Below are 19,829 nucleotides of genomic sequence, written 5' to 3'. Positions count from 1 at the left end.
AAACAATGCACGTTTCTAAGATAGTTCAAGGATCATAGCTTATTATAAAAATCAATATTGTTGTATTTTTTTTTAATCAATTTATTGTTTTACTGACACCCAAAAGTAGTGTATTACTCTGAAAGTACCTTTCGAGTACAAATTATGTCACAACCAGCACAAAGGGTACATGCAATCACCTAACGTTTCTCACAAGTTTATTGAGATACAGAGGAAAGGCGGCCCCCGCGATCCGTTGCTTGCTGGATGCGGGAAGCAAGCCGCTGACAGAATCGGATCGTGTTCCAAATGCAGAAGTGGATCTTCCGGAGTGGGAGATTGTGGTGTCGAAGAAGGAAAAAACGATAGCTGGGACAGGAGAGCAAAACGCGGTTGGGATCAAAAATGGGTCGTAAGCCGGGACGGGAGAGCAAAACGTGGTCAGGGTCAAGAAACAGGTCGTAGCCGGAGACAAACAAGGAAATCAGGAACGGACGGGTAGAAAACCGGTGCAAAAAGCGGGACCGACGGGAGTCAGAGTCAAAGTGCTTGCCTTGTAGAAACAGAGGTTTGCTTACGGACTGACAACCGGCGAGTGAAAGGACTGAGCTTAAGTAGAATGGGGAATCAATCAGAAGCCTGCAGCGGCTGACACCAAACGAGCGGGCACGGGTGACACTAATCAGTCATCATGACAAATTACTGTATATACTCACATTGAGGCAGACCCCTTAAAACCGCTTAACCACTTTAACGTTCCTGTAAAATTTGCCAAAAATCCAGATCTAAGACATACCCAAAGTAAATTAAATGCTGTTGAACTGTTTAGAGAATATAGTCTTTTTTGAAAGGTAAGACTCTAAAGTTTTGTGCCAAACTAAAATAATCACTTTAGGTTCTCCTTGCATTGAGTAATCTGAGTTGGAACGCACATAAATAGAAGGTTCTTATTCTCGCCTGACTTTTTTGGGCAATTAAAGGCCTGCAGATGAGTTTAGCATGGGGATCTTAGCTGGAAAACAGAGGAGACAATGGCTTGAAGCCTTACCTCATACTTTGTTAAATTTGATCACAATCTGAACCACTAAACATTGTATAATATACATTTTTTCTAAGGGTAGGTTTAGGTGTTTCCAAAAGAGGCCATTTGGAGACGACCATTTTAAAACCTTTGCAAATTTGTATTTACTTTGGCCTTTTTTTTTGACATTGTGAAAGAGATGTAAGTGTTTGACTTCTCTTTCCAGAAGTTAAATCAATTGTGCACAATTGCACGTGAAATGAATCACGAATTTCATAATAAACATATTTTGATGTTGAGGTATTGTTATGTTTTTGTATGTTTTTAAATGTGTCACAGCAATTTTGGATCAGTTACCCTTTTTTTTTAATGACCTATATTTCATGTTGACAGTATCTGCATATTATTTGTTATTGCAACATCCGTTGCAGCCTGGTCATCCTGGAAGGGGTATTACCTCATGTGTGGTCCTTTCTAAAGGTTTCTTCATTTTCCTCATGTCTAGGTTTTTGAGTTTTTCCTTGCCCTCATGTAGTTTTTAGATCAGAGGATGGTGTAATAATAGTCTGTAGTTCTCAATAATCTGTGGTCTGTACAGCCCGTTGAGACTCCTTGAGATTAAGGGTGTCACAAATAAACATGACTCAAGAGGTTTTGGTGATGCAATATGCATCGGTTATGCTGCACAGTATTGACCCTTTGCAATTGACGTAACGATGCCTTCCATGGCAGAATGAAAACCATGACGAATGGCAAGGGCCACCGTAGCCGGCAGCATTTTCCTGAGATTATCCTCATTAATTAACCCATTCACTGCCATTGCCGGCTATAGACGTCATTTGCATTAACTCATTGACTACCTATGACGACTGCAAATATCATTGGCATTGATATTTTTTTTCTTAGTGTACCATGAATGTTTTATACAGCACTTTGAGTGGCAACGTATTGCCTAAAAATTGCTTTAAAAAATGTGGATTTTAGTAATATGTCAACAATACTGGTGCCAGATGCCGATATCATGAGGACATTGACGAGCTATTCCTTAATGAGGTTGATATTTAAAAAAAAAAAAACTATAATTAGAACAAGTTGCTTCAGTGCTATATATTGTATGTTTGTGGTTTATATAAGTATGTTAAGGCTTGTATAAGTAGCCTGTATTGTTTTCTACTAAAAAAAGACATTTCATAAAATAATATGCTCTATAAAAATAAAGTTAAGTTTAACATAGTTTTGGAGAATAGGCTTTAAGAGGTCCTTCTCCGTGGTAGAGTGGATGAAAAAAAAGCGATCCAACCATTTTCTCAACCGCATCAAGCTTTCTTATTCCACTTTCAGTTCAAAAGAAACGGCTCTCCTCATCTTTACACTTTACACCAACCATATTGAATGGATGCACGAGATATTAAACAATAAAAATATCAAAGTTCTTGGCGCGCTGGAAATAGACTATAGAATGATTACACACGACCTATGAAGAGGAAGCGGATTTCTTCTTCGGGGGGGACCTCTCACAGCGCCACACGCCAGTAGTGGCGGAAAGAAGCACTACAGTACTGACCTGTACTGGGGAAAAAAGGTGCACAATACAAAATCTAACTTACATTAATGTCCGGATATTTTTCAACATCCCGAAACAAATGTTCTACCGTTTTTCGTAAGTTCAGTGGTCGTAATTAGGGGAGTATCTGTACCTCCCTTTTTAAATGTCTTCTTACCGATAATAAAATGGCCAGTGGAGGGCAGACAATAGTGATATCGGCCTCTAAGTACTGATACCATATAAAAAGGCTGATAACGACACCAGTACCAGTCACTTGTTCCCTAATTATTTGATTTTAACTACATAGACAGGTTTTTCCACTAAAACCCCACGATAGTTATTTAATGAGTGTTCCCGCAGTGCGTCGTAAATCTGCAGGACTGAATTTAAGCTGAGGTAGCAAGTTGTGAAATCGATTCTGTGGCGTCAAATTTATAAGCTTGTGTGGTCTGGAGGGAGTCACAGATATCTGTCGGATACGATCTTGTTACTGCATTATGTTTATTTATAGATAGATTCTACTGCTACGTATGTACTAACAAACTTGCGAATGCTACTTGTTTATCTGTAGAATGCAGATCATTGTTTTCAGTGTTTTAATAGTTTTGTCATAAGGTGCATAAACATCATCATGCAAGTATCAATAGGCGCTGGAACCACAAATGAACTGTTAATGACACAATCGTAACACAATGCCTCTGTGACCCAACCTAAAACGTAGTCATAACAATCTATCCTGGTTTCATTCATATTGCACCTTTTATTTATATTTTACACAAATAATTGTTTGAGAAATAAATTAATAATATTTTGGTGTATATGAACAATGTAAACATCAAGGAGTGTATTTATTAATTTGATATTTTTATTATCTGAAAAAAATAAATCATGGATTTACTCAGAACATAAACAAATGTTCTGTGTGTTTCCAGAAAAAATGCATTCAAATAAAAGATGAATATAATTTCTATGTTGCCTCTTACAAAGGCGGACCCAAGCACAGACGCATGAGTTGAGTGACAGTTTATTAGGGAGCAAACGTAATTGACAAAAGGCTTTCCGCACATGGGAGGAAGGTAGAAAACTTGAACAAAAACAGTCAGGAAAAAAACCCATGGATAGCAAGGATCAGGGAGTCCTGAGACAGTCATTGACATGCATCATAGGTTCGGGAAAGATCACTGGCAGGAATATCAAAACATTAGGCAAGGATATGACAGCTTCTGTCATTGGCACAGTCATTAAATGCAGAGTTCGTAATTGGAGTCAGGTGCAGGTCAAGTTTAGCAGGTCTGGATTCCATTAGTCTGTCTGCCCGTTGCCGCCATCTTGAGGACCTTGGCATGCTTTATCCTCGCATTGTATTTGATTAGTTATTTATTTCCTCATTTATTTCAAAAATAATTTTTCATTGTTTTGTTCAAGGTGAGATCTATCATGTGAGGCATCTTTAAAAAGTTGGAAGTAGAATATTTTCTTAAGTATCTGTTAACAATGTCCAACTGAGTTCAAAGAGCCTTTATCATTTCCCCCCATCTTAACTATCTGCTTTTATCTTATATATATAGCACTGCTAATCCGGGAATCGCAACACATTAGGAAGCAGGAAAGGGGTGGAAGAGAGGGAGAGAAGGGGGTTGGAAACTGATTTCAAGCTGGTTCCCTTGTTGTTTTTGTCAGTGTGGCCTGAAAATAGTAAAAGTAGGAAAATACCTTTTTTAAATCAAGTCCAAACACCAACCGAAACTCCCAAAATATGAAAGAACAAGAGTTTATTAATAGTTGCGGAAGAGCTGAGGCTGCAATCATGATTTTAAGCTAAGGAATGGCAGCAAAGAGCAGCAACATTTCAAGTTGCGGACACCATGTTTCAACACAATTTTCTATATTTTTTTTCTATGTGCTTTTGCACAAGTTTGATTATATTCCCCTCATCTGACTCCAACCCCATTAATTGTGGAAACAATCTCGTTCAACACTATGTTAAACTCAGGTTGGGGGTTGAACTTGAACCCTTTACTTTACATACACCATTATGTGGAATTTATGGTAAATGGTCTGCATTTAGATAGCGCTTTTCAAGACAATGAAGACCTCCCAAAGCGCTTTACAATGTGCTTCACACTTACCCATTCACACACACACTCACACACCAATAGCGGCCATGCAGCCATAAAAGGCACCGACCTGCTTATTGGGGGCATTAGGAATTTAGTGTCTTGTCCAAGGACACTTCGACATATAACACGGAGGAGCCGGGATTCAAACCTGCGATGGGAAAACTATTATTTTTCATCAATCATCAAACATTTTTGAAAAAGCGCCAGGGACCCACTAGGAAGTGCAAAAGACCCGTATGTGGCTCAAGTGCAAGTTTAGTGAGTCGCAAAGTCTAACTTTATTGGCAATAGAGCACAAAAGCATCTCAGTCTGTTTAGCCAATCAGAATGCAGACCAAAATGCAACCCTAACCCTAACCGCGATAAGTAAACTGACATACAGCAAGAGATTACTGTACAACCAAGTCAGTGGAGCCCTGCAACTGCCAATCAATTCAGGGTGTACCGGAGAGGGCTCTGATAGGCTCCACCACCCCCGCGACCCTACTGAGGATAAGCGATGCAGATAATGGATGGATGGAAGTCAGTAGAATAGGTGCCTGATGGCGAATAGCGCAAACTGACGAACTGATGCTGGTAGTGGGCTGTCTTGAGCTGTCTCTTGTGGGAATGCTTGTGACTTCGAATTTCCGTCATACATAGTGCAAGATTTTTGTTTCAAATAAAACTCATACATCAAAATTCTTGTGTTTAGAGGTCCTCGTTTAAAAAGGGATTAACGTATATCTTTTTTTTTTAATGAGAACATTCGTTTACTACTACTTACTTACTTATTGCTCCAGCGAAGGTCGGGGGGTCCCGTCCCTGTGCGTTGAGCCGACCAGATGAACCAGGTTTTTCCAATGCTGGCGGTCTTGTGCCAGCTGTTCTGCATCCTCTACGGCAACTCCGTGTTGTTGGAGGTCGCCCGCAACGACGTCGAGCCATCGAGTGCGGGGTTTCCCTCGTGGTCGTCTCCAGCCTGCGGCCTTTGGGTCAAACTGGAGAATGGCTCGTGTCGGATGGTCTGGTGGTAGACGAAGGACATGGCCAAACCAGCGGGTGCGGCGTTGTGCGACCAAGGAAGATGCTTGGGGCTGGCACGTGCGGGCTCTGAGCTCTTTATTGGAGACTCGCTGGGGCCACCTGATGTTCTCGATGGTTCTGAGAGCCCTGCTATCAAAACCATCGATTCTTGTGGCCAGGGTGTCGTTCAGGGGCCATGTTTCTGAGCCATAAAGCAGGATAGGGAGTACGGCGAGGTTGTAAATGCGGAGCTTCGTCTTGCGTGCGATGGTCTGGTGCCGCCAGAGTGGTTTCCAGAGAGACTGCAGAGCAGATGCTGCCAGGGCTCTTCTGCGGAGAATCTCTGGTTTTAGGTCCCCATTGTCTGTCACCATGGACCCCAGATATACAAAGCTCTTGACAGGCTCTACGATGTCGCTACCAATTTGGATGGGAGGTGGATCTGGTCCATCACCGACATACATGAACTTGGTTTTCGTCCAACTCACTTGCAGGCCAAGCCGCGCTGCCTCTTCGCTGTAAATGCCCAGAGCGTCTCTCAGCTGGCTGTAGGAAGTGCTGAGAATGATGGTGTCGTCAGCATACTCCAGGTCAGTCAGGTGGTAGTTGCCGAAAGACACTCCGGGGATGCGCTCACTAACCCTAAACATCAGATGGTCGATGATGCAATTAAAAAGGTCGGGAGCAGCCACACAGCCTTGGCGAACGCCGCTGGAGATAGCAAACCAGTCGGAGTCAATGCCGTTGATACGGACACAGCTCTCTGTGTTGCTGTAGAGCAGCTTGAACAGGGCTATGATCTTGGGTGGTGCTCTGAGAGCTTGGAGGATGTTCCACAGTGAAGAGTGGCAGACGGTGTCAAAGGCGGCCTTCAGATCAATGAATCCGATATATAGATGGCGATCTTTACGGAATTCACGGGTCTTTTCTATCAGCAAACGGACGGCAGAGATGTGGTCCGTTGTGGAGCGGTTGGGCATAAAGCCAGCCTGCTGGGGACGGCGGCAGCTTCTGATTGCTGGAAGGGCACGGCTGAGCAAGATCCTGGTAAAGACCTTGCCCGGGATGGAGAGTAAGGTTATGCCTCTGTGGTTTCCACAGACAAGCCTGTCGCCCTTGCATTTCCAGAAGGGCAAGATGACTCCTCTGGTCCAGTCGGTGGGCAGCTGCTCCGATTCCCACACCTGGTTGAATAGGCGGGTTAGCCACTCCACCATGCCATCACCGCCGGCCTTGAGCATCTCGCCGGTAATGGCACAGATGCCGGGGGCTTTCTTGGTGTTCAGCTTCTTCAGAGCAGCTCTCACTTCCTCGGGTGTTACGGGGTCTGTGCAGCAGGTGTCGTTAGGAGGTGCTGTGCTCGCAGCCCGTAGGAGGGTGGGATCAGCCGGGATGGTGCTGTGCTGCAAGAGGAGGCTAAAGTGCTCCTTCCAGCGCTCGAGGCAGTTGGCTTCTGTCATGATGAGGTTGCCGTCTGAGTCCTTTACCAGGGCTGTCTTTATGTGTGGGCCGCTACGGGCTTGGCGTAGTAGACTGAATACGCGGCTCATGTTGTTGTTGTTGGCCGCGGACTCAAGCTGTTGGGCTTCTGCCTGCCAAAACCTCTCCCTATCTTCAGCAATGGCCACATTGCGCAGGCGATTCAGTCTCCGATACTCTGTGAGGTCGCCTCGGAGTCGGGCCTCACGCCGCTGGTCTATGATGTTTAGTGTCCTCTCTGATATCCAGGGCTTTCTCGGGGAGGATCGCGGGCGTCCGAGGACATTGTGAGCAGACTGGAGGACACTTTCCTTGAAGGCCGCCCAGTCTGTCAGCTTGTCAGGAGCCAGGGTATCAAGAGAGCGGCGGATGGAGCAACTGAAGTCTCTGGCGATGTTGGGGTCGCTGAGTCGGGAGGAGTCGGGGCGAGGCAGAGTCTTGTGCTGGTTGGCTCGGAGCTTTAGCTTGAGCTGGGCCACCAGCAGACGATGGTCTGTGTTGCCAAGGTGTGCTCCTCTGAACACCCGGCAGTTGGTTACAAACGACTTCCAGCGTCGTGATATCAGGATGTGGTCCAATCCCTTCCTGGTTCTGCCATCTGGGCTGTACCACGTCCAGTGATGGATGCATTTCCGGGGAAACCAGGTGTCAGCAACACAAAGGTTGTTTTGGTGGCAGAGGAGGAGGAGGCGGTTGCCATTGTCGTTTGTTGTGCTGTCAACGAAGGTGGTGCCGACAGGTGAGCCGGGGGACCGATCAATGCTGGATAGAGTGGCGTTGGCATCAGTGAGGATGATGGTGACGTCGTGTGGTGGGGCTTGGTTGACAGCCTGGTGGAGTTGGTCAAAGAACGCGTCCTTCGCATCCTCATCAGCGACATCGGTGGGGGCGTAGGCGACGATCACTGTCATCTTGCCGTGATGGTGGAGGAATCGAGCAGACAGTAGTCTGTCACTTATTGGTGTCCAGCTGATGAGGGACCTCCGGAGGGCTTTTGGAATGGCAAGAGCCACACCGTAAAGGCCGGTCCGACTCTCGGGGCCACTCCAGATGTAGCAATGGTTGCCAGCTGTTGTTTCACCATTGCCTTGCCATCGTACTTCACAGAGCCCTGCCATGGTGATGTTATAGCGACAGAGCTCTCGGGACAGCAGGGTGGCAGCTCCGGGGCGAAGGAGTGTCTGGACATTCCAGGTGGCGACACGGGTCTTATGACGAAGATCGATCCGTACTCGTTGGTCGGGGGCAGGCTGGGGTCCGTTACCATGTTGGTCAGTCCGGCTTCTTTCTCTGGTCAGTTTCGTAACAAAGTGTGTTTCTCCTGGGTGAGTTGTTAGCCCTCCGCAGGATAGTCGGTTGGTGGGGCTGCCACCTCACAGCGTACCGACACGCTGGGGTCTTTGTTTGTCTGGAACCTACCCCGGAGACCGGCCCGCCATGGGTGACCCTACCAGGAGCAAGCTCCCGACGGTATCGCTCTCCAGGGTCACTGGAACACGCAAGCCCCCTCGCCGCATCAAGGCCAGACCCATCCGAGGGGGGTTTACTACTAGGACGCGCTAAATAATAGAAACTAGACCAAAGGGTTTAGATCAGAGGGTACTCTCTAGTCTGTAATAGTCTGTAGTCTGTGCAGCCTTTTGAGACTTCTTGTCATCAAGGGCTATACAAATAAACATGACTTGACAATGTCTCTTTAATTAATAAAGCACATTAATATGTTTTGTCATTCTTACTTTTAATGTGACGAAAAATGTGTTATGAACAGTCCACACATAGTGCTTGATTTCAAAGGAAAAACAACAACATTTGTAGCACATTCCGGGTCGTCGTCTTCCGGGAAGAGTCGCACGGCAGGAAGTTTAGCTGGCTTATATAAGAGACAAATTGAGGCTCTTGTTATTTGACAGGCTGTAACCCTAGTGTCATTACAGTCCACTACATATCAGGTTAGCAAGGTCACATTTTGGGGTCTGTTTTTCCAACACTTGAATGTTTACACCGACAGTATGTAAACTGGTCACACTGCATAAATATTTGGACGTCTCGCCGCTTCCTTTCTACATCGGCCCACCAACAACCTATTAACGTTTCTGAGGTTCTGTTTCTATCCCTGTCTGCTATGCTCAGGTGTTTTGGCCTTGGGTGAATCTTTCGACTTGAAAATAAAAAACACTAAGATTTAATTTTGGATTACTTGCATTTCACATTGATTAATATTGTGGAATTTTGATTGATTGACATGTATATATTTTTCCTCTGTTCATCAAATACAAAGTTACGATAAGTTAAAAATCAACAACTTTATAAAAAAGATTGAAAAAAACAGAAGGAAAAGGAGTGCTGGAAAAAAAATTATCTTGGTCCTGTCCTTTTGACACCTTTAATATTAATTAAATCATGTATCAGTTATTATATCAGGGTATTATATGTTCAGTGTGAAAAGCATCCTTCTCGTAAGACAAATGTCCAATGAAGTTTGATACCACATACGTTTTTGTTCTGTCCCGGCTACTGACCCACTTTCCATGCCCAACACCGCCATCACTCGCCACGAAAGATTCACTTCTGCGTTCAGAGCGACCTGCTTCTGCGTCCAGCAATCACCGGATCGTGGGGGCAACGCTTTCTCTTTCTTCCAATAAAACTTGTGAGAAACGCAACGCAAGTGGGTCCTGTCTCCGTTCTGGTCCTGACAAACTCAATCTATGATAGTAAATGTCTAAAAAACATGTAACAGTCAGCTAATATAATGACTTTATGGATGCAAGGCTTGTTGTGGAGTCTGTGAGGATATTACTGAAATACTTTTACGAGACCCTTGTCGACCTTATACTTGTATTGATGATGGATTATGACATTTGTGAAGCTGAAATTGTGAGTTCATTTTTTTGGGTATATTAGCCACTGTGTTTGACTGCTCCCCAAGCCTGCACAAATTATTTTATCATGTAATGTATGGTATCCTCATAATCTGCAGGAATTCAGCATTTTAACTATATCTAACACACCTAATAGTACTTTGAGGTTGTTTTGTACTTATCGAATTTCCCTCAGCCACGACGCCATTGACCAGGGGTGAGCCGAAGGATGGCAAAAATTAACACTGAATTATTATAACCATTTCATATATTTTTTAATTCATATTTTCATGATTGCAAGTCACTGCGTTTAATATATGAAGAAAATGTGTAACTCTCAATTCATTCAGTGCCATTCACAACTTTGCACATCAGTTTGATTTTACCGTGAATGACTTCAGTCTCGGTGCTGATCCAAACAATGATTCTGCATTCTTGATGAAGGTCTCCACTCTACTGGATTGCTCCTGGATGAGATTACCCGCAGAGGCCAGATCGAAAGTGACCATAGAGGAGATTGAAAGCGGGATAAGTCGATCATGAAGGACCAGCAGTAAGAACGCTTTCTTACCCTGTCCTGAGCAACCAGTAGCGGCAATTCGAAAACCCTGTCTGTATTTATAGAGCACCGTGGCTGAGTCATTTGGCCCGGTGCCTGCTCCTGGTCTGCCATTTTTACAGGTCCCCGCTTTGGGGCTGGCTTGATTTACGACCCGACTCCCTCCCTGCAGTCCCCCGTTCCGGCTTCCAGCTTCCCCACCCCTTCGCCGCCGTCGCTTGTTCTCACTCCTCTCTAGACCAGAAAAAGAAAACTTTCTTGGAAGGAGGGGAAAGCAGACTACCCTCGGCCTGACCTCGCTACAGTGAAGTTATTTTGCTTAGGGTTGAGTGCAAAGTAGGAGCTGTATGAGGACGTCAAGGAAGAGCCACGGACGAGAAAGGACACGTAGATTTAGCAGTGTAAACGGAAGCCACCGTGTCTATTTGTGGTGCCGGACGGGAATCGATGAAGGACTGGGAGCGGCAGGCCGGGGGTTGACGACAGTCTGCAGCCCATGGACCTGAACTCAAACGCAGGTTTGCCTCCTTAAGAAAAGTCCTGCAGACATGTTTACATTCACCCTGGACTGTTTCATCACTTATTTAAATAGATCTACAAGATCTGTTTAAAGGTAGAATAGACCTGGTTCTTTGCTAATGTGGTGTCCTATAATAAACAAATTATTGTGTGTTAAACTCTTGGTGTGTAACGGCTGGAAATGGTTGAATTCCATATTCAGTGCTGTGTCATAAGATCATCGGTTTTGTGAGACTAGAGCTATCTCTGCAGCACACATCTGCAAAATATTTCAATTGTTAGTGGAATTTCCTTGCATTCAAATTTCGAATAGCATCTGGGGCTTCTTGGCTTTGTTGAACGCTGCAGGAAGGACACTCATGCACAACCTGGTAATGGCACCACAACTTACATACAACATTATAATAACATAGTAACCATTGTTATTCCAGGAATGCATATCAAACTAGAAGAACTTAACACTCGTCATTAACAAAATAGTAGCACTTTGCTTCAAAACGGTTGGTGACCGGTATAGTAGACTTCATAGGTCGGTCTGAGCCTTTAGTGCAGAGGTGTCGAACAGGCGGCCCGCGGCCGGATCAGGCCCGCTTAGGGATTGAATCCGGCCTGCGAGACAACCCTCAGAGTAGCGCATGTGAAAAATGATGTTGCAATATGTACACTTGATGTTGCCAAAGCCAGGTGCCTCTCACAAATGCTGTACTTGTATTTCTTTCTCTCACTCTCTTTTTCTCTTTCTTTGTTCCTCTTTGTCTCTGTGTCTTTTTACCTTCTTTTGCCCTCTCTTTTTTCTTTTTCTCTTTTTTTATTTCTCTCTTGCTTTCTCCTCCTCTCTTTTTTTTCTCTCCGTCTCTTTTGTCTCCTTCTTTTTTCTCTCCACTCTTTCTCCCTTTTTATTTCTTTTATCTCTTTTGTTTTTCACACTCTCTCTCTTTCTCTCTCTCTTTCTCTTTTTATCTATTTTGTTTCTTTCTCTCTCTCTTTCACTCTTTCTATCTTTCTTTGTCCCACCCTCTCTACTTTTCTGCCCCTCTCTTTCTCTTATTTATTTCTCTTTTTTTCTCTCTAATCTACTAGCCCGGCCCCGGAGAGGATGTTTGTACAATCGTGTGGCCCCCGTATTAAAATGAGTTTGACACCACTGCTTTAGTGCGTTTAATTTTTTAAAGCCTAGTTACTTTTTCTAGCTCTATAGATGGTCTGCAGTTCTATTGCTTCTTAGATATTCGGAAAGTCATCTCCAATTTAAAGGATGACCTCACAATAGAATCAAAAGTTGCCTTCTTCTGGTATGTTGCTGTACTACATGCTGTTACACTGTTATAAAGGGGGATGTTTCCAGTTATCACGTTGATAGAGGGTCTCCAACAACTTTAGTATTGGAAGTTATCAATACTGTAACTTTCAAATTCCTGACCAAGCCTTTGGTACTTGTCTCAAGGGCAGTTTCACCAGGAGTTTTCATTTCCAAAACTTGGTTCAAAGATAATCTTTAGATTGTTATGGCTTCTGGAGAGTATCAGTACAGTCCCTCTGGTTTGCTAAAGGGGAATTTTAATTTTCTATTTTGCTCCAAATATTTTGTGGAAATCTGTTCATCTGTTCTAAAAGATGAATATGGAGTGTGCTTGTTTTGGTCCTAAAAGGATCAGCGTGTATTCTTTAGCACCTCCTAGTGGTAGAAAACTACATTCATTAAAAAAACAATATTGATTTAAAACATAACCAGAAATACAGTACAGTGACTCACATGTAAACGTGCATTTTTTTTGAAAACTCGTAAAATATTTGCATTTGTTTTACATAAATTGAATATCATCCAGAGGGAACTGATGGGGGTATCCAAAATGCTCACGAAAGACAAGGAAATTATTTGGAGGAAAAATATTACGGATTGGTCCATAGCTTGTATTCGCTCTATTGCTTTTTAGCTCCTTTCAGTTGCACCAGGGTTGGGTAGGGTTACTTTAACTTGATTACTTTCAATTACTTTTGGATTACTCCAATACCGAATACGCTAATGAAAGACAAAGGAAACTGAATATGAATAAAATTACTAAATTTTGTGCAGGCTTGGGGAGTAACAGAATACATGGAACGGCAAAAATGATGTTGGCAAGCTGTTTGGATTTACTTTCATTTGGTTTCTATCGCATTTTATGTTAGTTTTGCCGGAGATCAAAGAGAACAAAGCCAGGAGAGAAAGCTTACCATGTGTTGTGAGTCATAATTGTATTCATATTTACTATCTTTTGTTTTTTATTAGCATATTTGGTATTGGAGTAATCCAAAAGTAATTGAAAGTAATCAAGTTCAAGTAACCCTACCCAATCCTTAGTAGCACTACACAATACAGGAACACTTAGAGTTCAATGAATTAACACTGTCCGTTTAATCTAAATAGCAAAATGTGTTTGACAATGTACCTATCGCTCCAGAATTTCAAAGACCTTATTACAAACCAGGTTCTTTTCAGGTCAAGGTATTGCTCTCGCCTGTGCTTGCGTCTGTATGTGTATGCATATGTGTGTGTGGGTGTGTGTAAGAACATCAAGGGGCTAACCAAATAGCCCTGGGGCTCTCCTGTGTTGAGTGGTGGAGGTTTGTGAGTTGTCTGCTCTGTAGTTCGCGAGGCCTCTCATTCAGCCCTGTGTGCTCTGTGTCCTAAAATAACATAAGGCGGAGTTGCTCATCACAGCAGTTTTCAACTTTAAGCTCTTAAACCGCACTTGTGGTTTAAATGCCACTCTGGAGTGTGTTTGTAGTCCAAGTATGTAGCTTTAAGAAGTCCTGCCCAAGGACTTTCATTCCAATAAGTTCAAAAAAAACAATACAAAACCAACAAGAAAAAAATACTAACACAAATCTTAGTTACTCATGTTTCGGGGTTTGTGATTTCATTTTTTTTTTAAATTATGAAAACTAATTATTTTCAGGTACATTTATTCAAATAAGGAAAAATGTATTTGCAATTTTTTTAAAAATTGTGTTTTATTGGAAGATTATTTCAGTCAATTGAAGAATACTTTTCCTTTTTGTTATTGTTCTTCTGTTTTGCATTTATTTTTTTCCCCAATTTTTTAAAACTTGAGTTCTTGCGGTTGAAATCCACAAGTATAGAAGACATCATCCAATATAAAGTTATGTGTTATTTTCAAGGACAATGTTGTTTTGCTGTTGAAAAATAATTTTGTGATTTATTTGGCCATATTGTTCTTATTCTATTGTTTTTGACTAAATTAAAAAAAACACATTTTATCATATAAATCTTAAGAAAAAGAAGAGTAAAATTTACTAAAAATTAGAGAAATAATACATTTTCCAAGTAATAATTTTCCCGGTCATATTTTTTATTTTTGTCTAGTAAGATTTTTTTTTTTTAATTGTATCTTTAAAATCAGCCTCTGTGCAAATCTGCTTGTATTAGTGAAAAGAATGTGAAAAAAAAGAAACTACTCGGGGAAAAATAACAGCCTACTTCAAATGACAACAATTATCCACCCACAGAACAAGATTGTTTGAGGAATTGTACCCAAAAGTGTATATAGATAGAGAGATGGATAGATGGATGGATTAGATTATGTGTGCTATTCATGTGTTTTTTCACTCTCATTCCAAATATTAAATACTAAGAAAATACTTTTTTATTTATTTCTATGCCATTGTATACTTTTTGCTTTATTATTGTATTGTTCTCAGCTCAGGGATGCTGCTGGAAATGTGAATTTCTCTTCGGGCATGAATAAAGTATCTATCTATCTATCTGTTTTTTATATTACGATATTAAAGATTGCAACTCAATTACATTTTGGATTAAATAGGACAGCTGTGTTGTTTTTATTTTACTTCAAAAATGGCCCTTTTAACTAAAGAGAGACCAATGCGAGATTTGAAAGTAGTGACCATGATAACAAAGCAATAATCCCAAAGTGTTTTATTGGCATATTTTGTCATTATTATTTTCAAATGCTGTAATATATTAACAGGAGTGAAAGACGACCCAATTTTCTTCCCCCACGCGTTGGTTTAACATCCGAGTTGTGAGACGCTATCGGTAAAACAAACGCTGAAGTGAAGTAGTATAGTTGAGGTTTTCATTACAATTAAAAACAAATGAAGCGATATTCTGAACTTGAGTACAGAACAAGGCTGTAATGGTTTCACAATTGTGATTTCTAAATGGCCGACAATCATTCATATACCAGAGGGGCAGAATACAGGGGGCTATGACAAAAAAAGAAACTTAAGCCTGCAAAAAATGGCCCCAAATACCGGCTACACACCAGTCCTTTGTCCAGAATGAATCCTGCAGGTGGTTTGATTAGATTCAAAGCGAGACCATTTCGACAGTAAATCAGAAAATCTCTTAGAACAATGTAGGGACGGTATAACTGTATGTGTGGCCACATAATTTGATTTGGCCTGATAGAAGCACAAGATAAAAATGAGCATTGGGTTAAACAATGACTTGCAGTCTTAAATATGTCACCTGGTTGTCGCCAAGCCTGGTGCCACTTGCAAAAAACCTGCTGTAGTGATATGTGTTGACTACCATTAATCAACCAGAGAACATTGAGGAAATCAATCCCGATATTTTTTTATTTAAAAAAAAGTAATTGACGTGCTGCTTAAAGCGATACAAAAAATACAACATTAGATAAAATAGCACATGGATGTATTTGCAGAAGTTTAAAGAAGCTTTAGCTTCTTTCTGTAATAGAGCTAAGAAATATAAGAGCGAAGTTCCCATATTTAGGTAAATATTTTCATTAAAAAATAAAAGGCAGAAATACTTTTAAATCAGCAAATCAGTCATTAAAATTAGTGCTTGTATGCAATTCGTCTAATTTATTCAATTGTGGTTTTGATTTTTTTTTAACAATTGGACAGTTGATAAACATGAATCGAAATTAAATATTGGTGATGGAAACTATGTTAAACCTCTTAATATTTTTTTTATAATCAATTCTAACATCCCTGGATGATAATTTAATTGTGAGCCTGTGAAAAGACCCCATCCCTTAAGCTAAGGCATATTTTTCATGTCATTAATTTACTAGTCTGGGCCCCGTGAGAATGTTTTATTCTACCATGTCCCCTGAGTTAAAATGTGCTACACCTGGAACAGATGTATGGACACATGAAGATGTCAAGTGAATAAAACAATGAGTGAATTAGTAAATAACTTCATTCAAGTATATCGATAATCATAAGGTGCATTAATTACTACTAAATAAACTCACAGTTCATGGGTCACGGATCCTTTAACTGCATGGGATCGTCGGGGCACCAATGAGGAGGTCTTCTCCACTGTTGATGGCCCCTGGTCTCTCCTTGGGTCATGGCAAAGTTGGTTAATTCCTTAATGTTGTTGGCCCAGATCTTTTTCGGTCTTCTTCTCCTCCTGCCCTCTTGGACTGTGTCTGGAGAATTATCTTGGTCAGTCCTGATGATCTTGCAACCATACCACTGAGGTTTCTGTCTGTGCATGGTTGACAACAGTTCTTCATAGGTTCTCATGTGCCCTCTGATGGTGCTGTGTACCGTTTCGTTTGATACATGGGCTAGGTAGCTGATACCTGGACATTTCCTGTAGCATCAAACCTCCAAGGCCTGGATTTTCTTTTCCAGGTTTGCTGTGAGAGTCCATGTCTCGCAAGCAAAGAGGAATATGGAAGTAACCTGATCTTTAATTTCACTGCTATGTTCTTGTCCCTCCACATTGGTTTAAGTCTGGCAAGTGCAGCTGTCGTTTGAGCTGTCCTGGCCATGATTTCTGGTTCTGACCCTTTTTCTGGCACGACAGCTCAAATATATTTAAATTTGGTGACAGGTCCAGCTCTCTGTGGTTGATGGTGATGTTTGTGGTAATACCCCGGGGATTGTTGGTCAACATTGTTTTTTTCTATGCTGATTTCCATTCCATACTGGGTTGAAGCTTTGTCCAGGTGATTGACCAGAAGTTCCTATTCGTCCCCAGTCAATCCGGCAAAACGGAGGTTTGCAATGTTGTGTCCCCTGATACTGACTGTTCTGTCATGTTGCTCCAGAGCTACGGAAATGATCCTGTCCAGGAAGATGTTGAATAAAGTTGGAGAGAGAATGCAGCCTTGTCTCACACCAACTGTGGTACCATTGATAAGTATCACACTGTTGGCATTTGCATACAGTTGTTCAAGGGTCGGAACTAGTTTCTGGCCCATGTAGTTCAGCATGTCCATGCCCATAAAACGGCTTGTTATGCTCTCTCAAAACCTCTTCTTTAAATCAACAAAAGTGATAGAGTGATAGAGGTTTCTCCGGTGTTCTTGAAACTTCCCATAAAGGATGCACAGATTCAAAATATGTTCTATGGTGCTTAAAAGTCCCAGTTTCTTCATCACAGTGCTCTAAGGTTGGTGCATAGGCGTGGATTACTCTGATGTTGAACGGCGAGGCACTTAGTGGCATTGTGATAAGCCTGCTTAAGATCGGGCAACATCCTAAATAAATCAAAGAGATATACATGACTGAAATAAGAAAGAGTTGAAAGCAGAAACCTATACAACCATGACTATATGTGCAGTAACACAATTCAATATAACACCAGGAGCTATTTAATATTTTCTGTTGGATTCCATCCCTAATTCATCCTAGAAAAAAGTCAGCGGAACGACTGTCTGCACATTCTGTTGACCCATTTTGTTCCACCGGCACTGATTCAGCCGGTGACTTTTTGCTTAGCTTTGTTTAAATAAACAAGGATGTGGAGCAGTGGCGGATGAATCGTACAGTTTTTTGATCCGGAGCCAAAAATTGACGAGAATGGCAAAAGACGGGAGTCTTTTTGTAGAATCCACCTGCACCGCTCTGCAATAATGTGTCAGTCACTATGTGGCAAAATGAATAGATTGAGTCTACTGAGTAATGGACGTCACATTTATCTTTCATTCCATCACAATAATGTCCGTTCTTGACAGGCCCTTGAGTAGCTGAAATGAATCCAGCTGATGAAAATGTACAGTTTATGTTTTCATTATCGGAGATAAGTGTGTGATATTTGCAAAGGTATTGCCCCTCTCCCCCAAGAACTTCTTGACATATTGTCATATTTCAGGCTTCAAACTTATAGATACAAAAAAAACGGTTATTTCCTAAGAATCAACAACATGAGACACAATCGTGAAAATAAAAACATTGAAAAAACTAGACGTTGCCAAAAGATTCCCTCTCCTTTCAGTTAATACTTTGTACTACCTGGTGATTGTTTGTGCACAGGATTTTTCAGTTCTTTCCTCAAATCCTCTATGGCAGGGGTTGGGAACCTACGGCCCACGAGCCATATATGGCTCTTTTTATGCGTAAATATCGCTCTGAAACCAAATTGATTCCATGCAAATCATCCCCAAGCCATTCCTGATTTGAGAGAGCCGAACTAACACTGAAGTGTTGAATGGTACCGTCCAGTATATATATCAGGGACATTTTTTACAGTTTTACAGTCAAGGTGTCCCACACACACAAAACCCTCGTTTTGGCTGTGCATCACTAAGGATATGAAAGCTCATTAAATAATCCATGCTCACTGTTGAACCCCCTATGATGAATACCCACCTAACAAATTGTCAAGGTCAGAAGAGCACCCTAAGCAATTTAATTGGGTGAGCGGTAGGGATGGGTGGAGTTCGTGTCTCTTGCCCTGCGCCGTCTGCAATTAAAGTAAATATGTCGGGAGCATCGTTTGCAGATTTTTGTGACATTTTTACAAAATAACTGCTTGCACCTTGTTTTGACATCATTATGTACAAAAAGACAGGTTTAAAGCGGTATATATTTGTTGATATTGGGGACACAGACTGATACATTTGATCAAATGTCCTACAGTGAAATAAAATGTGTGGAAGAATGAGCTTTTGTCTGGACAGCGGGTTTAGCAGTTTTGTTGAATTTCCTCTCAAAATATATGGCGTGGCTCTTCCCCTAAATAAAATCAAAATATCATACTTTTATGGCTCTTTGAGTCAAAAAGGTTCCCTACCCCTGCTCTATAGGATATCAGTAATTGATTGGCCACACTTATATTGTTAGTTTTAAACCATTACATTGCAGATTTTGCGTTATGTTTAGGGTTGTTGTACTGTTGAAGGGAAACCTGCCCCCCATTCTCAGGTCTGTTGCAGACTCCGCCAGATTTGCCAGAATTGTCCTGAATTTGGCTCTGTCAATCTTACCATCAACTCTAACAATCTTTCCAGTCTCTGCTGAAAAAAAGCAACCCGAGAGCGTGATGCTACCACCAACATGTTTGACAGTGGGGATGATGTTTCACGGTTATGTGCAGTGTTACTTTTACGCCAAACGTAAGACTCGGGTCTCATCTGACCAGAGACCTTGTTCCACAAGGTATTTGTGTCCCCAAAGTAGGTTCTTGCAAATACTAAATGTGTCTTATAGTATTCTTTCAGTGCTTCCTCCTTTCCACTCTTCCATAAAGGGCAGATTTATTTAGAGGTGCGAAAAATAGTTGTCTTATGCACAGATTGTCCAACTCAGCTGTGTTTTTCTAGGCACTGTATTATGCACTCATCTGTCATCTTTGAGTTTCTCACGGGGGGAAGTCAGCTGGTGTGCTCATCTGTAACAATTTGTCACAATGAATCAAGAATTTGTGGGGTCTTTTTTTAAAGGATTAAAGGGGTTTTGAATCTCAAACTAGTAATTTTGTCTGTGCAGGTGTGCATCTGGCCCAAGGCCGTCA

General features: G+C 41.8%; 1 protein-coding gene across 2 annotated transcripts in view; it reads left to right on the top strand.

The window, feature by feature from the left end:
- The window catches only part of arhgap24 (Rho GTPase activating protein 24), a 75,141-nt gene that overhangs the window by 28,387 nt on the left and 26,925 nt on the right, over positions 1–19,829 (top strand). Inside the window, exon 1 of one of the 2 annotated variants that reach the window (XM_088319776.1) lies at positions 10,830–11,088. The exons of the other annotated variant lie outside the window; for it this stretch is intronic. Coding sequence (XP_088175902.1) covers positions 11,067–11,088 — 22 coding nt within the window. The 5' untranslated portion in view covers positions 10,830–11,066. Of the gene's footprint in view, positions 1–10,829; positions 11,089–19,829 lie in introns of those variants that run through there. 2 annotated transcript variants of the gene reach the window in all.

Source organism: Urocampus carinirostris, chromosome 16 (assembly GCF_059441175.1).
Source record: "Urocampus carinirostris isolate Australia breed hairy pipefish chromosome 16, RoL_Ucar_1.0, whole genome shotgun sequence".
NCBI lineage: Eukaryota > Metazoa > Chordata > Actinopteri > Syngnathiformes > Syngnathidae > Urocampus > Urocampus carinirostris.
Note: the sequence above shows the minus strand (reverse complement) of the source record. Positions and strands in the feature narration are given on the sequence as shown.